The sequence below is a fragment of the Aspergillus eucalypticola genome, assembly GCF_003184535.1.
Source record: "Aspergillus eucalypticola CBS 122712 chromosome Unknown BO83scaffold_3, whole genome shotgun sequence".
Classification (NCBI taxonomy): Eukaryota; Fungi; Ascomycota; class Eurotiomycetes; order Eurotiales; family Aspergillaceae; genus Aspergillus; species Aspergillus eucalypticola.
Window position 1 is genome coordinate 955,576 of NW_020290277.1, and position 22,674 is coordinate 978,249.

The 22,674-nt window shown below is 48.6% G+C and overlaps 7 protein-coding genes across 7 annotated transcripts; 5 read left to right on the forward strand and 2 right to left on the reverse strand.

The window, feature by feature from the left end:
* Positions 1-236: 236 nt before the first annotated feature.
* BO83DRAFT_353537 (flavin-containing monooxygenase) lies at positions 237-2,454 on the forward strand (the record flags this gene model as incomplete). The annotated part of the gene is made up of 8 exons (XM_025529051.1): positions 237-399; positions 464-871; positions 923-987; positions 1,050-1,269; positions 1,320-1,366; positions 1,424-1,764; positions 1,842-1,989; positions 2,085-2,454. 8 exons carry the CDS (start codon positions 237-239, stop codon positions 2,343-2,345), a joined length of 1,653 nt encoding a protein of 550 aa, XP_025392256.1. The 3' UTR covers positions 2,346-2,454.
* An 857-nt stretch (positions 2,455-3,311) lies between these two features.
* Positions 3,312-6,555, reverse strand: BO83DRAFT_414134 (beta-mannosidase mndA). The gene is made up of 5 exons (XM_025534543.1): positions 6,282-6,555; positions 6,219-6,225; positions 6,085-6,165; positions 5,805-6,031; positions 3,312-5,752 (listed from the first exon to the last, which is right to left on the reverse strand). The coding sequence occupies exons 1-5, from the start codon at positions 6,463-6,465 to the stop codon at positions 3,453-3,455; spliced, it is 2,799 nt and encodes a 932-aa protein (XP_025392257.1). The 5' UTR covers positions 6,466-6,555; the 3' UTR covers positions 3,312-3,452.
* Positions 6,556-10,419: 3,864 nt separating this feature from the next.
* On the forward strand, positions 10,420-15,722 carry BO83DRAFT_405478 (CMGC protein kinase; the record flags this gene model as incomplete). Its single annotated transcript, XM_025533805.1, has 9 exons — positions 10,420-12,625; positions 12,686-13,093; positions 13,145-13,261; positions 14,232-14,379; positions 14,450-14,462; positions 14,500-14,778; positions 14,841-15,122; positions 15,182-15,344; positions 15,403-15,722. The coding sequence occupies 9 exons, from the start codon at positions 10,420-10,422 to the stop codon at positions 15,612-15,614; spliced, it is 3,828 nt and encodes a 1,275-aa protein (XP_025392258.1). The 3' UTR covers positions 15,615-15,722.
* Positions 15,723-15,872: 150 nt separating this feature from the next.
* BO83DRAFT_353543 (class I SAM-dependent methyltransferase) lies at positions 15,873-16,936 on the forward strand (the record flags this gene model as incomplete). Its single annotated transcript, XM_025529052.1, has 2 exons — positions 15,873-16,095; positions 16,173-16,936. Exons 1-2 carry the CDS (start codon positions 15,909-15,911, stop codon positions 16,931-16,933), a joined length of 948 nt encoding a protein of 315 aa, XP_025392259.1. The 5' UTR covers positions 15,873-15,908.
* Positions 16,937-17,369: 433 nt separating this feature from the next.
* Positions 17,370-19,386, forward strand: BO83DRAFT_375028 (SIS domain-containing protein). The gene is made up of 2 exons (XM_025530358.1): positions 17,370-18,025; positions 18,094-19,386. The coding sequence occupies exons 1-2, from the start codon at positions 17,594-17,596 to the stop codon at positions 18,991-18,993; spliced, it is 1,332 nt and encodes a 443-aa protein (XP_025392260.1). The 5' UTR covers positions 17,370-17,593; the 3' UTR covers positions 18,994-19,386.
* Positions 19,387-20,128: 742 nt separating this feature from the next.
* On the reverse strand, positions 20,129-21,446 carry BO83DRAFT_454507 (nicotinamide/nicotinic acid mononucleotide adenylyltransferase; the record flags this gene model as incomplete). Its single annotated transcript, XM_025536977.1, has 3 exons — positions 20,833-21,446; positions 20,461-20,734; positions 20,129-20,401 (listed from the first exon to the last, which is right to left on the reverse strand). The coding sequence occupies exons 1-3, from the start codon at positions 21,129-21,131 to the stop codon at positions 20,129-20,131; spliced, it is 846 nt and encodes a 281-aa protein (XP_025392261.1). The 5' UTR covers positions 21,132-21,446.
* A 673-nt stretch (positions 21,447-22,119) lies between these two features.
* On the forward strand, positions 22,120-22,620 carry BO83DRAFT_133292 (uncharacterized protein). The gene has a single exon (XM_025526115.1). The coding sequence runs from the start codon at positions 22,216-22,218 to the stop codon at positions 22,471-22,473; it is 258 nt and encodes an 85-aa protein (XP_025392262.1). The 5' UTR covers positions 22,120-22,215; the 3' UTR covers positions 22,474-22,620.
* The last annotated feature ends 54 nt before the right edge of the window (positions 22,621-22,674 follow it).

The following is a 22,674-nucleotide window of genomic DNA, read 5'->3' on the forward strand; positions in this document are numbered from 1 at the left end:
GAGCCGTTGTGAGTGGTGTTCTATGGTAGCTGAGAAAATCTGTTCTTTCCCCCTACTAGACTAGTAAATAGTAACTGCCACTACCACCATGATTTCACGCAGCCTAATGTCCAAAATCGTTTAAATATTGATATCCGCATACCTCATGCAATTTCCTCCTGGAAATTTTCCATGCTAGTATCATATCACTTCCAAGTGCTCTCTTATCCCTTGAGAAGGGGAATATTCTTCTTGCTATGGCTTCAGGTGCCTCCTTCTCTTCCTCAAAGGTTATCATTGTCGGGGCTGGGTTTTCCGGTCTCGCAATGGCATGCCAGTTAAAACGAGAGCTAATGTGCGATGACTTTGTTATCTATGATCGTGACGACGGCTTTGGTGGGACGTGGCTAGCAAACAAATGTATTGTCAATTATACTTTCAGTTTCTCTTGACCAACAACGCGGTCGCTGACTGAGATCCTCAGATCCAGGATGTGGAGTTGATATCCCAGCTGCGTTCTATAGCCTCTCGTTTGCGCCCAACCCAAATTTTTCGAATTTTTACCCGAAGCGTGATGAAGTTCTACAATACATCAACAGTGTAGTTTCAAAGTACGACTTGTCTCGTCACCTGGTGGGAAACACAGAATGGGTAGGAGCATCCTGGCAAGACGACGATAAGACCTGGTTGGTTAAGCTGAGGAGTACTACTTCTGGCAAGGAGTATACACAACGTTGCAACATATTAGTATCGGCGGTTGGGGCTCTGACGAACCCTAATTCGCTGGAAGTTCCCGGCGTTGACCGCTTCCAGGGAGACATTATTCACACTGCCAGATGGGATCAAAGCGTGTCGCTGCGGGACAAGAATGTAATCGTGCTTGGAAATGGAGGTAAGCTGCCTTGTGCATCATGAAAATCAATCACTAGTTGACACCTTTCAGCTTCAGCAACCCAGCTAGTACCAGCCGTGGCGAAAGATGCTCGGTCGATCACTCAATTTATGAGAGTTAGTTCTCTACTTTCCTGCTCTTGTAGGGTGACTTCCTAATGTGTGATGGTCATATTCAGTCAAAACAATATTTTCTCCCAGGAGGAAGTAATGCCGCCATAAGCCCTTTTTGGCAAAGTATCTTCCGCTACGTACCCGGCGTACTTCTTGCTGTCAGATTCCTTATCTTTCTATACCTCGAAACGTCAACACTCCAGTTCAACCTGACGAAGACTGGGGCGAATATGCGAAGAGAAACGGCTGAAATAAGCAAGCGTTACGTCAAAGAAAATGCGCCAGGTGAGCTACGCTCTGAATGTCGTCTGAGCTACTCTCACCTCAAGTTGCAGAGAAGTACTGGCCGCTCCTACTGGCCGACTATCAAGTCGGATGCAAGGTACATAATTTGGAGTAACTTCTACAAAGCATATAGGCTGATAAATTCCCGATGCAGCGAAGGGTATTCGACCACGAAGGTTACGTCTCAACACTAAATCGGGATAATGTTCGCCTTACCGACGACGAGGTTATCGCCCTTAGCGAACGATCCGTATCCACCAAATCAGGAGCAAAATACCCAGCAGATGTAATTATACTAGCCAACGGATTCTCCCTGACCCAATATGACACCGAACTGTGTGGTCGCGGCGGACGCAGTCGACAAGAATACTGGAAAGAAGCCGGTCATATCACGGCTTACCACAGTATCGGCATGTCTGAGTTCCCTAACTTCTTTTATATCCTGGGCCCCAATTCCGGTCGCGGGCATACATCTGCAGTGTTCTCTATTGAGAAGTAAGTAGACATTTTGAGGCCATGAATTATCCTATCAAAATTTCCATTGAGAGGAAACCTTGCTAACCGTGAAATAGCTACACCGACCTCATAATAAGGATCATCAGACCGATAATAGCCGGATCAGCTGTCTCCGTGGAACCCGATATGTCGAGCGAAAAGGCATACAACGAGCGGTTGCAGGCCGCGTTGAAAAACACAGTGTTTAACAACACATGCCGCAGTGTAAGGAACTCCTACCCTAACTGATTGACCATCGCTGTTGATTCTGCTACTCTCCCATTGCGTTTCCAAGCACCAGCTAATCATGATCTATGCAGTGGTTCATCGATCCTAAAACCGGATATAACTGGATGATATACCCCTGGAGCTCCTTCTACATGTGGTGGACGACGCATGTTGCAGGTCTCGACGGGTGGGTCTATGAGGTGAGTTTGCGAATCTTATCAGAGTTAAGCATAAGGGTGTCTAACGCAATACGCATGCACATGCATAGTATCCCCAGACAGAAAAGAAGTCCCAGATCTCGGCTTTTGCTCTGTGTCTGCGCACCGTACTACCCACCTTTGTTGTCTGTCTAATTGTGGGAGCGTATACCTATCTTAAGGATTCATGCGGTGTGTTCGTTGTGTGAAAATACGCTTGCCTTTCTGTGGACTTTTAGGATGCACAGTACAGCTCTGATTTTCATAGGGTTAGACCGTCTAAGAAGTGTTTTATGTTTGACCTTTAAAATCGACATTCTCCCATGTCAACGCTATTAAATAGTTATATAGAAAAAAGGCTGATCTCTCAAAATTGCTGGAAAACGCAGTACCGCTATGTATACGCCATGTGTTGCTGCCTTGAACGGCTTATGCAAGGTTCGAGTCAGGTGGCCATGTAGCTGTATATGATTGGCGCCGTGTCTTACTACTTTCGTCGGTTTGCATCTAACCTGGCAGAATCCCCCCTCCCCCAAAAAAAGAAAGAGAAAAGTCTTTTAATATACTTACCCTCTTTCGGACAACTCAGCAATGATTAACTTTCTGCATGTGTGTGAAGAACGAATGGTAAATACAGACTGGCCAGGCTGGAGGAACTGATAAGCAGCATAAGGCGTCGTCTAATACAACACAGAAGCTACTCTCTTTAATAAGATATTACCTACGAGCAGAATGAATTTACGGACTATCTGCCAGTATCAACCCACTGTGGGGCTCCAGGATCCCCATTGCATGTACTCAATCAGACATCTTGCCAATATTATGCTTAAACACATCCCATGCAGATGGTGCGCCTCTTTCTTCTCTCAAAGAAACGGGCTTTCAGTCGAAAGCAAAGCCCCGATGGACTCAAGAAATCGACTACAACTCTTGCAGTAGAACATGTATACCACGGGGATCCATAGGAAATTCAGACCCGCAAGCGGAAGGATCTCCGTGGGGGGAGGGAGGGGGCCTTTGTGCCCTAGGTGAATGCATAGCTTGATCAATTTACAAATATGCAGATGAATGCCTTAGACTTGTTGCTGACTTGGCTTACTCCATGTTGACGAAGGTGATCAGGCTTGGTGAGCCGAGGGAGTATTTTCCTCCTGGGAGTAAAGCAGTCAATCATGCGGATCGGAAGATATCTGAGAAAAAAGAACAAGTAGTGAGATGACATGTACAAGCTTGGTATTGAGACTATGTGGATGTTGTTGATAATCAACTGTGAACCTTTTGATCCCAAAGACTCTGCACAGTGATGTTACGAGCCCATGCCCCGTTAGTCGTGTCTTCGAGAACCTTGAACTCAATCTCTTTCTTCTCCCCTGGTGGTAAGACGAACGCGTTCTCCTCGAAGTATCCCACCACACCCTCCGGGTAGTCGAGCCACGTGTATAGTGAGACACCGGATGTAGCTTCCACCGTGACAGTTGTCGTATTCGAGTTGTATCCCAGCTTAAGTCCAGGGTCAACAATCTTCAAATCCTTTGGCCAGGAAAGCGTAGCGTGATTCTCATGAGTGAAGTTGGTGGCCTGGTCTGAGTTCGGAAGACGTCCGTGAGCCGAGAGCGAGAGCAGAAGAACGGCATCCTTGGTATCCGGCAAGCCCAAAGAAGAAACGTTTGTGCCATAGACACGAGTGGTGTTGAGCCCTTCAACAGTAAAGGGCACTGATTTCGGCGTGCCCGCATTACCCTCAATAGGGCGGCCTGACAGGTCCAACCAGGTCAAGTCCACAGTACCTGCTGCAGGGCTCCACAGGTCGGAAGTCACATAGACATCCAGTGATCCTGTAGTATAGTTCCAGAAAGGCGAGACAATAACGGGCTGGTAGATATCTCTCATAACGTGGTGAAGAACCTTCCATCTTCCCCCATATTCAATGCCTGCCCACGATGGCGCTTGCCAGATGTCTTCGAGCTGCCAATACAGGGAGCCAAGCTGACGCTCAGGCAAGCCACTTCCTCGACGGTAGAACTGGATCTGACTCTTGTACATATCTGCCTGGAAGAGCTGGGTGGCGTGGCACCAGGCGCTAAAGTTGGAGATGTGGTCAGATTTACTCGGGATCGGGTAGTAGCTTACCACGCCCATGGTCATTTCGCCCATGCCAGTGGCCGAGTTCGCGTAGTTGTCTGTCATGAGGCCGCCCGCGGGATCGTGATGGTTGCGGAGCATTACCACACTGCTGTTGAAGTAGAGATCCTCAGTGTCAATAGCTTGCTGCCAGGTCTGGAGGCTGGGCATGCTGTGGAAGCCAAATTCGTTCGCAAAGCGGCCTACCGGATAGGAACCATAGTCAAAAGCCATACTAGTGTCGTAATCATAGTGGTCGGTGTCGCCGTAGTATGAGCCGGAGGTAGTGTTGTCGTAACGTTCAGCCATAGGGACAGGAGCAGAAAGATCAATGTAGAGGTACCCTTCAGTTGTGCTGCTAGGGGAGTACGAGATGGAGCGGGTATTCTCATAGACCAGAGGTAAGAAGAGACTGATATACATCTTTTCGTACTCTCCCACATAGTAGGAATATGAAGACGGGGCAGCATCCTTGACACGTGGGAGCATCAAAGATTCAATTTCATTCCCGCCCGCCCATAGAGCTAGGGAGGGATGGTGGTTCACTCGTCGAACATTGTACACTATCTCAGCAGCAACGTTCTCGAGAAAGGCGTCGTCGGAGGGATATAAGGCGTCACTAAACTCGAACTCACTCCACAAGAGAATGCCCTTTTCATCGGCTAGGTCATAGATGTAGTCATGAAGATATGCGCCGGAGGACCACACACGGAGCATATTCTGGTTTCCTATTACGACAGCATCAAACAGCCGTGACATCTTCTCCTCTGTGACGCGAGTCCAGAAACTGTCTGGTGGGATGAGGTTCGATCCCTTTGCATAGAACTCATGGCCGTTAACTTCGAAGTGCCAGTTTGCTCCAGGAGCAATTCCTTGTGCGCGCTGTGCCTCAGTAATATTGCGCTGGTTGAGAAAAATGGTGCGGAATCCCGTCCGTTTGGTCGCATTGGCTAGAGTCTGGTTTGCGCCACTATTGATGGTAATGGACACATTGTAGAGGTTCTGATCGCCGAGACCTTGCGGCCACCACAACTTCGGAGTGATCCCATCGAGAACGGTGACACCGGTTATGGAGTTGCCAGCCACAGTGACATTGTTCAAAGTACGTGAAGTAAGGATCGTGCCAGAGCAAGCATCGCGCACTTCAATCGACATGGTCGGTTTTGCAGGAAGTAGACCCAGAATGTCGATGCTAGCGTTGACAACCCAAGGTTGGCTTTGATCGGGCGGGAGGTAGTTAATTTGGCCCTTTCTGTATATATCCAAGTCTGTGTTCAAGACATAGGCGCTTTGCTCCTTGTCTAGCTGAACGATATATGCAGGTTTCCACGGGCCTGCGGGCGCAAATGCTGGACCCCAATCCCATCCAAAGTCGGACTGCTCTTTGCGCATAAACCACCGGTTTGGATATTCATAAGTGAGCTGGACATTATCAGGCCATTCTACAAACAATTAGCATGGCCTGGCCTTGCTAGTCTCCCACTTTGGACTTACTTTGCGAATTAGGATCTTGGGCGATAGCATCGACGATGTTCGGCGCGCTCCCAAAGTTGATGCTCAGAACAGGATCTCCTTTGCAGGACCCTAGAGCTGTGGAAACATCGAATGCATACTGACGAAATTGATTGTCTGTGGACGCAATCTGCTGTCCACAAAACGAGATGGTTGCAAAAGTGTCGAGTCCGTCGAATACCAGCCAAGTTGAGTCGTAATCATCCAGGCTATTGAGCTTTAGTGTTGACGCATTTAATGCATAGAACTAATTGCTACTCACAGGCCCTTGATGGGTTGACTGGTATAAGTCCAGTTGGCGGCGGCGACCCAGCGAAGATTGAAATCGTTTAATCCATGGTATCTGCAACAGTACTTAGTGTCTCATTCAGATTCGTAGCAGATCAAATCACTTACGGTTCATCTATTGGGTAGTCAGCAGTTGTATAATAGAGAGACTTGACCTCCGACAGTACTTACCAATCACTCCGGCCCTTAGTAGATCCAGGTGAACCTGCGATGGGAATTCAGCAGGAACTGTTCGATTCAAGGCTCGACTGCTGAGAGTCCATTGCACACTGCTTAGATCTTGAACATGTTGACCCAGCGCTACAGGTAGGGTTGACGCTAGTAGGGCCGCTGCTAATCCGATGCCTTGGCGCATGGCGTGCAGCTGGAAGAAATACGATTTGCTCTGGAACAGCAAGGCCTGAATAAGTACTCAGCAAGGGATCATTGAAGCATATAAATGCGACAGCAGGAGCCGAACGCGAGTTCAGTCCTACTTGCGCAATCTTTGCAGTGACACACCGAAGCAAATACTTAGTCAGTGGAGCAGGAGTGTGGGACGCATAGACGGGGATAAGTCCGTGACGAAAGAGGAAAGAAGACGATCTTATGGCACTACGGCAACGGTATCAGGCAACAGGAGCAGAGCAAATTATGTCTCACGCTATGCGGGGAAAGAGGGAATTAATCGGCTAATATCAAGGCAAGATTAAGCTAAATGCTCGAGGATGGCGAGTGGTCGACGGGAGTACTGATCTGCAGCAAAGGAGGGGTAGACAATTACTAGCTAGACTGGAGTGGCATAGATTGGTTACATCTTGGCTCAAGCTAGGGTTCTGGCTCAGGAACAAATGCGATGCCGCGGACAGGCGTGGAAAGGAACGACGAGAAAAGCAGTTTCCTAGCGAGTGCTGCATCAGTGACACTTTTTTACATTCTGTATATCTATCATCATTCTTTTCATAACCTCAGTGTGATGAATCATTCACATTTTCTATTTACCAGATCCTACATTGTCGCCTCAAGGGGCCGATGGCACAACCCGCAGGGTATGGCCGGGTCGGACTATCTCCGCATCGGCCTTCGCTCGGGTCTCCGCCCGGGCAACCCTGAATGCCTCCCAAGTCCCAACAGCGGGCTGGCGTGTTTAGCGCAATGGTCAAGGTCGGACCAATGCACTTCTTGATTGGAAGCGCAAGGACGCAGAGTAAGCAGTAAGCCTCTTGCTGCCGCAATATAAACCAATGAATCCTATCTCTGGTTCCCCAGGGGCAATATAGCGTATTTCTTTTTGGCGACTAATCATTTAGTTTCGGCGTGCTTTGGCTTCCCGTAATGCTGAGAATACACTTACAGGAATGAGGCCATACCATGAAGAATTCGGCCAGGTACGAGAGAAGGGCGAGCCTTACTTGTGGAAGTAAATATTGAAGATAAATCTCCAACCTTTTACACTGCACTATTCATTCGCAGTCTTTAGTATTGACCTCTCCCAATCCGGTATTTAATCCCTTCGATCCCACCTTCGCAACTTGCTTCTTCTTTCTCCTCGCCAACCTCCAAATGAAGTCCCTTAAGCCTTGTGGAAAGCCAGCTTATAACGGTACTACCTTGATGTTGCAAAACGCTATCATACTTGATGCAGGCAGTCATGACCCTCAATACTGTCGACCGTTCGGATTTAGAGACTTGCACTTGGAGTGATTTTGACGTGGGTACCGAGCAGTTCCTGCGCCAAAAGTGGAGCTGAGGCGGTTATTCGGATAGCGACGGTAGAGTTACGATCGATGTTCTGCTGTGTTCAGTTCCTTGCTAACCCGCATGATTGATGACGCATGACAGTTACAATATCCATACAGTGGTCAACTCTATGATCCAAGCCAGAGCGCTGGTAATCATCAGAAGGCACATGAATAATAGATGCAAAGCGAAATTTGATACCAAGTGCTAAGAGTCTGAAAAGCATGGTGCAACAATCCATACTGAACGCCAGACAACCCGAATAATGTACATCTCAAGACAGACGATTGAGCTTCGGATTGGTACGGCAGTAATTCTCCACTATTGTCCAATGACTCTCGATGAAAATGAGTGCCTGGCCTCGCAAATATTCTAGAGCGGCTCTGGGTTACCTGTTTCCCTATGGTAGAGCTGGTTCCGCTACGTTTGTTATTTTATCAACATTCGAATCAATCCCTATGACAATCTATGCTGTCATCAACACCACTATGATCTTCCTTACTCACTGAAACCGCTGAAATGGAGGAACCGAGACTCAAAATGATGATAATTGTGGTTGACCATCGCAATCGAGGATTTGAGCAAACCCGCAGCAGCCAAGGCGGCTGTGTTGGGAGCTTGTATGGGGATAACGAGCCTGTTTCAGGAAAGTATGTGAAAACGAACCCAGAGAAAACAGAGTCGGTTTTTCGGTTTTAATGACTACCTGCGAAGATGATGTAAACAGGGTTCTAATATCTCCAACAATTATATCGAGAGAGACTTTTGCGACAGCTCAAAGAACGCAAAGTTGTTCTAATGTGAGACGGGGCAAATCATATGCTTAGGGCATCAGCTAGTGTTCAAGAGAGTTGGAGAAAAAAATCCCCTTCTTACATCTGAGAGAAAAGCACCCCGGCGAAACGCCAATACGTGACTCCAGAGAAAGAAAGCTAAACCAAAGTTCAGCTATCATTGCCATCGTTCGGATAGCTGGTGATAGAAACAGAGGCCGGTTGGTAAGGCTTAGTGATTATATCAACTTACCTAAAATTGGGGAGCAGGTGTCTTTCGAGAGAGAAAGAAACATGCAACAACTAGTAGGAAAAGTCGGAATCAGCGAGGGGCTTGTGCACGATTGGTACTACTTGTGGCAGATCAATATCATACTAATGAATTATGTTAGGGCATGTCCTCGAGATTTCGAGAGCAATTTTATACTTGTGCTTTGTCTCCCGTTGATCACGATCAACCTAATTTGAGCTTATTCCGTACCAGTAGTTAATTATGCACCATAGAACAGGAAAAACTGCGCTATCCCAATTTTTCCAAAAATTATCATCATCTTGATCCAATCCGTTTGGCTATCGAAGATCCTAGCCATAGAAGTGCGACACCGTTTGAAGCAAGGGTACGGTCCTGGGCATCATGTAATGCGTAACACATGATTAGCAAGCAGATATGCATCAAGTATCACAAAAGGCATCACCGTAAGAAAGAACAATAACGCAGCAAGGTAGATAGGCCCTGAGCATGAGATTAGCCAAACATGTGTCACAACTAATTAGCTAGTCGCCTACAAGATCGCATCTTATGTCAATGCCCCCAGCCACTTATTACTTGCCACCTCTAGGTTCCTGCAGGTTTAGTCTGCGTGGCCTTTCCAATGAGCCTAATGGGGTATAATCATGGCGCGCATTGTCTCCCGCGTCTCTTTCTACGGCCTGTATGCCTATGTGTTCCTGTTATAGGTCGGGGTTAGGGGTAAAGTCAACCTGATGAAGTCTCCGAACCAGCACGTATGCAGCATAATTTAGTAGCACTGGAAAATTTCTGTTAAAATATGCTGGATTTAAGAATAATGCTCTGCGTGAGGTCGAACATCCGTGTGGCGAACCCTCAAACCAACAACTCAAAAGGGGTGGCACGTCTTGATGTACCAGGCAGGTACCTCTGCGCTCGGCCTCGAGATTTTATCGACATATTACGCTGTGTTCCTGCCATACACACTGCTTGCTTGTTGCACAACCTTTTCCATAGAACTAATCTCTTCTCATAGGCTTGTTGGCACGAATTTGGAGAAAGTACTACATACTGTTAAACTCAGTTTATTGGTCTTATACATTGCAAAATGATGAGCCTGAAGACAAGGCAGCTTATCTCGTAGTCTATACCCCAGCGCACGATATGAAGGAATTGGAATCCACGACGATCTGAAGTAATGCTGCAATGAATGAGACTGACAGTATGGCTTGACTAGTAACCGGGGGAACATGTAACTGACTCGATACATCGGAAAAGATTCCTTCTGTTTCTGTGTTGGGCACTTGCATATGACAGCTGTGCGCCAGTTGTTCACCCTCACTTGACCCCGCCGCTAATCCAGCCCAACGAAGCCGAAGATATCAGCTTATTCTTAAAACCCACTTTTTTCACAGTACCCTCGAATCCATTTCCTGATTACGGCCGGCACATTATATCCTCACGAGCTTAGCTGTATAGTTAGGTTCGAAAGACCTCTCGTCATTCGTCGATTCCAGTTCATTCATGTTGACTTTCTTATACCTGTAGGAACGCCTTCTGCCGGCTAGTCAACGGCTCAGATACCATTATGCGCCTGATCAATGTTGATAAACTCCATCTGGAGGAATTTCATGGATCAAAACCCTGTTATGCTATACTCTCACATACATGGGGAGCCGATCACGAGGAATTGTCATTCCGCGATATCACCGAGAACAGTACCAAAAGAGAGAGTTTACCATTCAAGGTCGCGAAATGCTGCGAACAGGCAAAAATGGACAGCATTCAATATGCATGGGTTGACACATGCTGCATTGACAAGACCAACTCAGTCGAACTCGGCGAAGCCATAAATTCCATGTTCCGATGGTATAATGAAGCTGCCGTTTGCTATGCCTACCTAGCCGATGTCACCATGGAGGATAATAACCCTTTCCCACTGACTCAGTTCAGTTCATGCCGCTGGTTCCAACGAGGCTGGACCCTACAGGAGCTTCTGGCTCCTGATAAACTTCGCTTCTTCGATTCAGGGTGGCACGACCTCGGAACGAAGGCGAAAAGATCAGGTATCATTGACCGCAAATTTGGAATACCGCGTCGGTTCTTGCAAGGAACCCCATTAAGTGAGGCAAGCATCGCTCAACGTATGTCCTGGGCCTCCAACAGAGTCACAAAACGGGCGGAAGACATTGCCTATTGCCTTCTTGGAATCTTCGATGTGACTATGCCGATGATCTATGGTGAAGGGGCCGATCGAGCGTTCACTCGTCTTCAGCAAGAAATCATGAAAAATTCGAGGGATGAGTCGATTCTGGCGTGGGGGATATCCAGCCCGGAGCATTATCTGCATGATTCAAAGGATAATAAGACCTTGTCAGCCGGTGTACTTGCCGCGTCCCCCGCTGACTTTCGAGGTTGTGAGAATATTGTTCCGCGTATGAACGGGACCAGGTCTCCATGCACGTTCCAGATTGAAGGGGGCTTGGTTCGAGTCGATCTGTCTCTACACCAAGACAAAAATGGGCTTTTCGGTTTGCTCAACTGCGGTCCGTTAAAATCGAACACTCTTGTAGCAATCCCGCTTTCGAAAAGCCCGTCCGGTGAGTACTACCTTAGGCCACAAGATCATCGTGCAATGATCCACGACTCGATTGCGACCAAGACACCAGCTCAGCCGGTCCATATTCTAATCGAACGACATATGAAAACACCCCCGACAGCTAGCTATAACAATTATTTCTTCGTCGAGGACCCTATCGAAGCAGGGCTGATGCTTGTTGAAGTTGAGCCGCCAGATCGCTGGTTGCAAGATCGGTCTATTATTACAACATCGAGTGACCCTGCTGATCATGCTGTCCAAAAGCTCTGGACCCGGTTCCGCTCTGGAGGTGAAGACTCCAGCGACTTCTTGGTGTTGCTTGAGTATGATACGCAGGGCTCCCAAGCGCAGGCTCGATGTCACATGATGATATCTTCCAGTGCCACATCCCTCCAAGATCTGGCCCAGAGATCCGGTTCTATGAGAGAGGAGGCATTCGGTAAACAAAGTGCTAGTGACGGCACGCTCAATATCCAGGCAAGTGTGGAACGAGACGACATGCAGAAAATATTTGTGGTGATATTAGCCGCCACGCCGAGTCCGCCCAGTGTCACCATTAATGCCACATTTGAGTTAGAAGTACTGAAGTTTAAGCTTGAAATGGAGGACGTCATGAAGGAGGAAGATGATTTGCGCCACGAAACAGACAATCTCGACCAGCATGAATGGGAGATAAATTCCTCCTTGAAAACTGCCAAGGCAGGCTTGATTGACGTAGAAGGGGAAATAGAAAAGTGCAATGCGCTGAAAGCCCGGCTACTCGACACGATCAGCAGAGCGACACATGATACAGCGAATGCCAGTACCCGGGCGGAGAAAATCAGGCAACGGAGAGCCATGTTGTCGGAACGCAGACGGTCACTTGAAAGGAAATTAGACGGTAGGCATCAAACAGTGTTGGAGACTGGATATGGTCTACTTCTGTATCAGACTGGAGGCAGGGCAGCAGAAGCTGAGGCCGAATTGGCGAAATTGGTGGAAGATAATATTGATTTGGTGAAACACATTGATAATATGTTAAGGTGTGATGCATTCCTTCGACGATTCTTCTCTGATAAAACGAAAAGGGGTTTCCTGGTATACTTATGGAAGAAGGCTGAGAATATGTATTCCGGCCACGGGCTGAAGGCCCACTACGAAAAGCCTATGGCCTTGACAGTCAAGACGTCCATGTACCAGCAAGTGTTTTACTGCGGTGAGTTTTGCCAGTTTCGATCGCTCATCTAGCTTGCTTAACTATGGGGACCATTTCTAGATGATAGCTCAGAGATGAGACGCGAATATCGTTGGGATGTCCAGAAAGAACTCGTCAAGCAGTTGGCCAATGTCACCACCCAACTGCTCCCTGCGGGTAGAGGTGTTGGGCTACGTTTTGTTAACTGTAAGGTTGATATATCCCCTAACCTCGCAGTTGACCAGGTGAAGAAGATCTTGGATTCCGCGCCATTGGGCTCCGGTGGCAACACTGCAATTGGCACAAACCTAAGATCGAGGATTCTCGAGCCGCTAGTCTACAGCAAAGTCAGTTTCCAGAGACTTGATAGGCCGCTGCTTATAATTATTACTATTGGTGGTTGCCCGGAGTCTAGAACTGAATCTGAATTTGTGAAAGCTATCATCGAATGCGGCAGGAAGCTAGAGCTCGCTGGATACCCCCGTCGCAGTACGTTCTGCACACCCTCTCTGTTTATCTTTTTAATTGATAAACCTGCAGCTGTGGTATTTATGATCTACCAAATTGGAACAAGCAAAAAGACTTCGAAATTTGTACGACGCCTTAAGGATAATCCCGATCTCTTTCCTATGATATCCGTATTCGCGGAGTGGGAAGGTAGGTCAACAGCACATTTCCGCATGCCAAACAATATGCCATCTAATGCTCTGAAGGTGGCGTCACAATGAAACATCTCAAAGGCAGTTATTTTCAAAGACCTATCTTTGATGTGAGTATGGTCTTTCATTGGAAATCTCTGCCTTCTGCCTGCTTGTCGGCTACTTACAACTGTTTTTCATTCAGAGAATGATGTACCCATCTGATTTCCTCCAGCTGTCTGGGGTCAAGTCACCTTAGCCAGCTACAGCTACAGGATTTTGAGACAGGAGTTATTTATCATTTCCGTCACCTGATGTCCATCATAGTAGGAGCTATTGTCAATGTAGGTGGTTGGTTGAATGTGCCAAAGTAGTTGCTGTTATCATGTTACATTTTGGGTATCGTTCTAAATCCTTCGTTATGCCTGCTCGAGATATAGCAGTATTTATTGATCGAGCTTAGTCGTGGTTACCATGAAGCTTAACAAGGGCAATAATATGGGAGTGACTTCAAATCGTCCTAGAAGCCTGATAAACTAGGCGATGCCTCCAATAACTGCAGCGGTGCCCAGTACCATCTCAATAATAAGCAATTTCACCTAAGTTAATAGTATCAGACGATAAGTTATCATCGACATATGTGGCAGTGCGATGGAACAGTGGCCGATAGAGAAAGTGATTGGCAGACGCCAAGCATGTGGACGTCTGGCTGCATGACTGGCCGCCTGATCCCTGAGCCCTTGGCATCATTTATCTCTGCCATTATCAACAACAACCAGAAATGTTTCGGCTTCAGTCACGTATTTGTCTAGTATCCAGTATACGTGCAAGCCTTTTCATATCCTCACGTAATCTACCATTGCGCTATAGAGCCCTACCTAGTTCGTCTCATCCAGTCGCATGCAGACCAAATTTTACGATCGCGTCTACAAACCAAACCATACAACGCGTATTTTCTACATCAGGATTTGGGGCCCTTGATCCAACAGAATATATTGAGGAAGAGACTTTACCAACCTACAATGCTGAGAAATACTACCCCGTTCGCCTCGGGGAGATTCTGCACGGTCGATATCAAGTCGTTGCCAAGTTGGGATATGGTGTCACTTCTACAGTCTGGCTCGGTCGCGACTTAAGGTAGGCTTCTTATGTCCTCGGTCGACCCTCTCGCAATTCCTACCCTGTTACTGATAACAACCCCCCCCAGTGATTCCAAGCATGTCGCGTTGAAATTTTTTATGTCACTGGCGTGGAAAGAATCACGAACTTGATGTTTATGATCGCATAGATGCGGTTGAAACAGACCATGCGGGTCAAAATCTTATTCGTAAACTATGGGGACACTTCTTCCTAGAAGGTCCTCATGGCCGTCACATGTGCCTCGTGCATCAACCACTTGGCCTTAGTGTTGATCAGTTCCTATATTTCTTTCCTGGAAGAGTGATGAGACTTGACGCCGTGAAGCCCTGCATGCGACAGGTATTAGGTATAGTCGATTTCCTACATACTGAAGCGCAGGTCATACATACTGCTATAGTTTCGAGCAATCCTAACCATCGTACATCATGACTGACAGTCTTGAAGACCTACAATTAAAGAATCTACTACTCCCGGGTGACCCAAAGAATTTCTCGGGTCGTGAAGATTCAGAGATTGAGGCACCCTCGCCAAGAAAGGTGCTTGGTTCTGAGCGCACAATTTACACCAGCCATATCGTTGTCCCCGGCAATGGATTACCATTGCTCAGTGACTTTGGAGAAGCTCGCTTCACCCAAGAAGAACATGACGAGGATATCATGCCAAATCTCTACAGGGCTCCCGAGGTGGTGCTAAAGATGAATTGGGATAGCAAGGTGGATGTGTGGAGCATTGCCCTGATGGTGAGAGATTATACTTATCAAGTTCACCCTTCATGTAGCTTATACTTACTTTCATGCAGGCCTGGGACATGGTTTGTACCCGAACACTATTGGATGGTAGAAACAGTGATGGTATTTTCGATAATCGAGTCCATCTTGCGGAAATGGTTGCGATTGTGGGACCACCTCCCACTGACTTCATTAAGCGAAGCAAAGTAGGCTCGGTATTTTGGGATAAGAATGGTATGTTGCCAACTGAATCAGCTATTTGACATGAAGCTCGGCTAAAATCTACATTCAGGCAAATGGAAGGACCTTGCACCGGTGCCGGAGATGACACTTGAGGAACGGGCGGCTGATATCCAAGGACCTGACAAGGAAGCATTCTTGAATCTTATGCGCAGAGCATTAACATGGGAACCCAAGGACAGACCAGCCGCAGGAGAACTGATATTTGATGAGTGGCTTATGAAGGGATTGCAGCTTCCTGCTCATCTGTCGAAGGATATCTAGTTGTGATGCGATTTATTTTGCTGGTTTATTTGTAAAGTGACGAATTTGGCGAGTTATACCTCTTATAGCGCACAAGAAGAACTCATCCTATTTGTGTAACTTGAAGGCGTAGTTGGGCATTTAGACAGTCTAGTAGGTGCTTGATAAGTGAAAGTGGAGCCGGCGGAAGAGTTGGGGAGAAAGACCGGGCGGGTGCCTGAGGATCCCAGATCCAGAACGGATTCCGCATTTGGGATTCTCGTTCTTCTTTCCGCCGACCAACCGTTCATCCAACCTCACCTCAGTCCAGCCATCATGTCGTCCCGCACCGTCTGGAGGAGCCTCCAATTGCAAGCCCGGAGACGATTTATTGTTTCGGAGACACCATACCGCTGTTTCTCCTGCACACGACGTGCCCAGGATCCGCCCAAGTTCAACCAGGATGATCGCATGACCCATTTCGGCTTTCAAAATGTCCCTGAAGCACAGAAGGAGTCGTTGGGTAGGTTTATCTGGGATATTATGCATCTATAGGATTGGATAAAGAAAGGTTTTACTGATTTTTGTGACAATGTCTAGTGGGAGCCGTCTTCAGCTCCGTTGCCTCGTCCTACGATGTGATGAACGACATGATGTCGCTGGGCATCCACCGCCTGTGGAAAGATCACTTTGTCCGCTCTCTCAACCCCGGATCCGCACTTCCCTCTCGCGAACACGATACGGCCGGCCGTGGTTGGAACATTCTCGATATCGCCGGCGGGACGGGCGATATCGCGTTTCGCATGCTGGACCACGCGACGAACATCAACAATGACCATGAGACCCGCGTAACGATCGCCGATATCAACCCGGACATGCTGGCGGAGGGTCAGAAGCGCAGCGTGCAGACGCCTTACTACAACACAAACCGACTGTCGTTCATGCAGGGCAATGCGCAGTCTATGCCTTCCATTCCGGATAACTCAGTTGACCTCTACACTGTTGTTTTCGGTATCCGCAACTTCACGGATAAGCAGGCGGCATTGAACGAAGCGTTCCGTGTGCTGAAGCCCGGTGGTGTGTTTGCCTGCATGGAATTCAGCAAGGTCGACAATGCCTTGTTCAATGCGGTCTACAAGCAGTGGAGTTTCAGCGCCATTCCCATGATTGGTCAGTTGGTGGCCGGTGATCGCGACAGCTACCAGTACTTGGTGGAGAGTATTGAGCAGTTCCCTAGCCAGGAGGAGTTCCGCGGCATGATCCAGAAGGCTGGATTTATGATCCCGGGACGTGGCTTCGAGAATCTGACTGGGGGAATTGCCGCTATCCACAAGGGTATCAAGCCGCTCAACCAGGCTTAAGAGGGGCAACTGAAAGGATGGATGGATGATTTGTTTCAGACAGTGTACACTAGCAATTATCTTTTCGCCACTGTAATAATATTGATAGTCAAATATTGACATGGAAGACAACTGAGCATGTCCGGAACGGCAGCGGGGAATGGATCTGCAAGACATCAGCAGCGTCGCGGATGGTGTGATGGCGGATTCCGAATGGCCGGGCGGAGACCGACTAAGTAGGGGTTTAGAACTTAGAAGAGCGTAGAAGGATGCATGCATCGGGATCTAGAAGGTGGTGCAAAAGTAAGAACAGATTTCATTTCTAATCGTTCGGGGAGGTGGTCAGCTCTAGCACGCGGATTGGAGAAGGATATCCGATCCGAGGCAACTTTTCTTTATCTCTAGTACTTAGTAGTATCCGTAGTACGTAGTCTAGATAATCCTATCACCAAAATCAGCCACCCGGACTTTCCCTTCCCTCCTCTCTTCTTTTCCCCCCCTCCACTTTTTTTGTTCTGTTTCGCCCCCCCACCATCGGATTTCTCCTCCTTTCCCCTCTTCAACTGCGTCTCCAGGTTCGCGTCCGGGATCTTTCTTCCCAGGCTTACCTCCTGGGAGAAAGGCGCCGTCTCACTTTCTTTCCCTCTCTTTCTCTCTCCCCCACAGAATGGTTTCATGACCATGGGGCACCTAAAGCAGCCATTCGCGATCCCGCTGTCGCCCGCCATGCCCCTCCCGGAATCCAACCCCTCCCTCCACGATGATTTCCTCCTTCCGATGACTCCTCCAGATCCCTCCGAAGTCCCGCTAATGGGAACCAAGGACACTGCGCCCGTGGCTTCAGCCCTGCAGGTTATCGCGGCGGAGCGCGCCGCTCTGGCGCATCTGGAGCACATCTACCAGACCGATCTGTTGGCTCAAGATAACCTCGCGCGCGCGGTGGCTCAGATCGTACGCACCATCAAGCATGGCGGGAAATTGGTCTGCTGCGGTGTCGGCAAGAGTGGCAAGATTGCTCAGAAGCTGGAAGCCACCATGAATAGTATGGGGATCTACAGTGCCTTTCTGCATCCCACGGAAGCCTTGCACGGCGACCTGGGCATGATACGACCGGTAAGGATGTCCTGGCCTGGCCTATATGTGAGGGAGAACCACACACTGACTGGAACTGAATGCACCAGCATGATACACTATTGTTAATATCTTTCTCGGGCCGCACACCAGAGCTTCTGCTCATGCTTCCTCATATTCCTTCAACCGTCACGGTTATCGCCATTACTTCTCATATGGTCTCGTCGACTTGCCCTCTGCTTTCCTTCCACCCCTCGAACATGGGGATCCTCTTGCCGGCACCGATCCACGAGGATGAAGAGACCTCGATCGGCGTATGTGCCCCGACCTCGTCCACCACGGTAGCCTTATCGCTGGGAGATGCACTGGCTATTGCTACGGCTCGGCGGCTACATACAGCTCCTGGCAGAGGCCCAGCGGAGATTTTCAAGGGCTTCCATCCTGGCGGGGCTATCGGCGCTGCGTCCATGGCTTTGACGCCTATGAGCATGTCATCCGCATCAAGTTCTGCCGCCCCGTCAGATTATATTCCGGTCCAACAGACCACGAACTCATTCCCGCAGTCAGATGGCAAACTCAGTCAGCGTCCACTCGTCCGTGACATGCTCGTGTCACTCGATCAAATTCCCAGGGTGTCTGCCTCGGGTAAAGTCCGTCTTCTGGACATTCTCCTCACTGCAATCCAGCACCCCAACGCCAAGTCATGGGTTCATCTCTCACCGTCCGAAATCGTGCCCCCACGGCATCTCCGCTTCGTCTCCCAGAGCAACTATGTAGATATGCATGTTTCTGCCTTCACTGAATTGGGTCTACCTTTCGGGGTCTCCCGCAAGGACTGGTTCCGCCTTACGAGCTCGAGCACCATCGATGACGCGCGCCGGCTGGTCTCCGAGGCCGGTGCATCCTCAGGCACCCCCGTGACCGTGGTAGCCGTTATGGACGATACCAACCCCGACCACTGCCTCGGGGTCATAGAAGCTGAGGATCTATGGAATGATTGTGATGACTAAATTATATTTATATCCCCTCCCCACTCTGAACCTCCTGATGATGTATATGAACTCATGCCTGATTTTTGTGTGTCCTTTTGCCTTTTTGTCTTATAAATATTCCGTTTCAACCACAATAGATAGCTTTGGGGACATGCAATCCCTACCTGGAATGGGTTTGTCTGCTGGTGGGGTATGTCATTATGTTGCAACCTCAGCATGTTCTCAATCTTCATCCAATTCGGGTTGTCTATATTTTTTTCACTTACATATTACTGCCATTCTTGTGGGGACCCTGTTGATGTCCATACCCACCTTCATACATACAAAATTCCCGCGTTCCTTTTGGTTTGACTATAGGAATGACTTACTATCATTACTACTTATACTAGATACCCGATCTCTCCGATCATGACAGCAAAAAAAAGAAGAAGTTTGATAACTTGTTTAATTGTCCGATTTCAAGTCTAATTCTACCATCATCTTTGTAGGTAATCATCTAACGTATCGGTACATATATCTCGCATGAGTCAGAAGCAAAATAAACAGGGTATAAACATCATCGAGGGGACATGATAGCAGCACACAAAAAGCAGGCCGAAAAAGAAGGAGGGAGGCAAAATATTAATCTATGGTATCTTCAACGCATTACTCGTCGCACTGCGGAACGCCTGATATAATCCAAAGGACATAGCATCAAAACATGACCTGAATTCTTTTCTTTTGCAAACCGACGTCCACCATTACAGGTGGGGAATATGGAAGGGGGTAGTTCATGTCCCGTTTCACCGTGGTGTCCGTGCCCGGTCGGAATCAAAGGGGCGCGGATGTCACTGGAGTGGTTTATCAAGCACATTTTGAAAGAGGCAGGATAACAAAATGACGAACGAAGAGAGAGAGAGAGAGAGAAGAGGTCTATGTTACAGCGGGCGATGTGATGATGACTCTGGCACCGGGCCGAGATATCCCGCGCGGTCTTTGAACTGGGTATCTCAATGAGTTCATGAGACGACCGGGGCTGACTCTGTTACAATGGATGCCCATTTGTTCTCTTTCTCTCTCTTCTGCCTGTGCTCGAGACTTCCTGTGGTGGTGAAAGCGGGACGACTCGGATAGTTCGTTTCAAAGCGGGGAGTGGAAATCACCGGAAGGTGATTCACCCCGACGATCCGGGTTCTTGTCGGCCTTTGCCCTTGTCGGTCGATGTCGTGCTGTCGTCCTTGTAGAGGTTGTGTTGTTCAATGTAATGGATTACAGGGACGGGGATCAGGTATCGGACGCTCATGTCACGTCTCAGGAACAGACGGATCTTGGTGCTGCTGACGTCATTTTGGATCAGTTGTTGAATGACATGAATGTTTTTCTTCCATGTTTGCAGGGCAGCGAGCGCTTCGTCAATGTCGGTTCCAGTGCGTTCCACGATGAAAGTCTGGGAAGGGAATTAGCGGAAATTCCAGGAACTGGGATGAAAAGTGGCAGAAAACATACGCCGTATTTTCCGAGGATGTGGTCAAGATCCTTTTCGCTCCAGACTCCAGGAGTTGACATGGTATGGACCAGATCTGCACCTGCCAGCAGAGCAATCTGGATGGGCTTGCGAGTACCATTGCCGGCCTCGATGCCCTGTCGTACAGTGTTGATCTCATGATCAAAATGGTCCAACACCACGGCTGTCGGTTGGTACTCCTTCTGCATCGGTTCCCACGTATCAACCATCAGCCAGTCGGAGGTCTGATCCACGGCGAGTTGGCACATAGCGACACTAGTAGAATCATTGCAGTTAGCGCATGGACGAAGGCAGATCGTGCGGAATGTACGGTCGGTAGGATGGGATGGCAGGGCGGGATACAAGTGTCTTACCGATGTTCAGCGCTAGCCAGACCGGCCTTACGATAGGCGTCAGACACGGGGGATAGGTAACCCCCGACCAGTTCAAAGTCCGTGCTGAATTTGACGTAATCGGCGGCCATTTCGAACATGCGCAGGTGCAGGTAGGTGATGGGTGAGAAGGAGCCACAGGCCACCAAGAGGAGCGGGGTCTTTTCGGGGTCATCCATTGTGCGCTTCAGACGAAGCTCCGGGAAGGTGTAGTCGTCCATCGGAGCCGGAGGCAAAGGCGAGGATCGCCGGTGGACATCGTCACTGATTGCGTCGGTCATGGTTGCAGATGAGAGGCAGAATGGTGTCCCAGAGTGGTGGGAAAGACTGGGAGGGACCAAATCTGGCCCAAAATCGATGGAAATTGGTTGAAAGAATGAGTCGGAGACAGACGGAAGAGAGATCAGGAGGGATGGAATGGCGAAGAGAGATGATATGGACGATGGATGAGATTTGAGTTCGCCGGTAAAAGGATGGGATGCGGGCGCAGGGGGGTTAGTCAGCGTGGGGGAAATGTAAGAGGCGGGCGGGGAAGTAAAAACGACCAAGACGGATGTTCGGTGTGCCTCGGGGCGCGATCACATCATCAATTTCACCGTATCGAGCATTTACCACCGAGCCCCGGTGTGGTCCTCTACCATCCTCTTACTTAAAGTATCGTCCCGCACCTTGGACGCGCAGGCAATCATGGTGTGCCTAGCAGGCTGTCATTTTCCCGCCTAGCTAACCTGGAGTGTTTGACTACCTAATAACGAGAATGGCACCCCAAAGTGGTATATGTCCGTCACATAACCCACATACCCGGTAACCGGCTATCAATCTCTCCATCGATCGGGCCCAGCACAACAGCCCTGTGAGGGGGTACTTGATGTCTGTCATCCATCCTATTTCACTATTCTACCCCCTCAAGGGCCGGTCTGGATGGCATCCCTTGAATTAGCCTCCCTGCAGGATTCTCCTCTCCCAAGCCAGTCAGCTCCTATCCACACTTCCTATAATAGTTGTTGGCAGGCATCCCCCAATTGTTTGAAATGGAGTGAGTCACCATCCCCCTTGGAGACGTCCACTCACTCCGCATGGTTCGGGAAGAACTGCTTCGCCTATCCACTCCATACACGGGCAGAATTACCTTGTCTTGCCGCAAGATTTTCCCAAAAGAATCTAGCTCGTTAAGGTGGAGACCAGCCCGACGCTATAGCCGTTACGGTGCTGTCTATTGCTCCATTAGGCCTAACTATCATCTCCTCAACTCTTGCATGCATCGTGAATTAACCGTGGATTAACGGAATTAAAATGTTCACACATCCGACCGGGTAATGAATCCGAGGCACGCACGCGATAAGATTCAATGAACCCCCCGCGCAGATGCAGTCATCTGCAGTTCTGCACTGGGTGGAATGTCACAGATGTGATGCTCTGATAGGGAAAAAATGCAGATCATGGCAGTATGGCGCGACACCAAGGTACTTACCGAGTAGCTTGGCCAGCTCTCTGCATCGATCAGGAGGGTGTTTGAAGCCAAGTGGTCTGTTTGCCTACCTTCAGTTATCTTATATCATACACAAGGTACCAGATGGGTATAACTATTGTGATTATCACTGCCCCTCAGGTAGCCAATTATAACTTATAAATAGTATCAAGGAGTATCAGCAAGGGGCCTGTCACGCTACCCATCTACAGTATGGATTTCATGTGAATGCAGTGATAGTAGGTATTGCTTAAGATTTGGGATGACACCTCAGTGGTAACCTCCCGAGGTCTGTGGATTGCAACATTACTATGAAACTAGTAGGAGATAGCCCAAAGCGGGATATGCATTTGCCC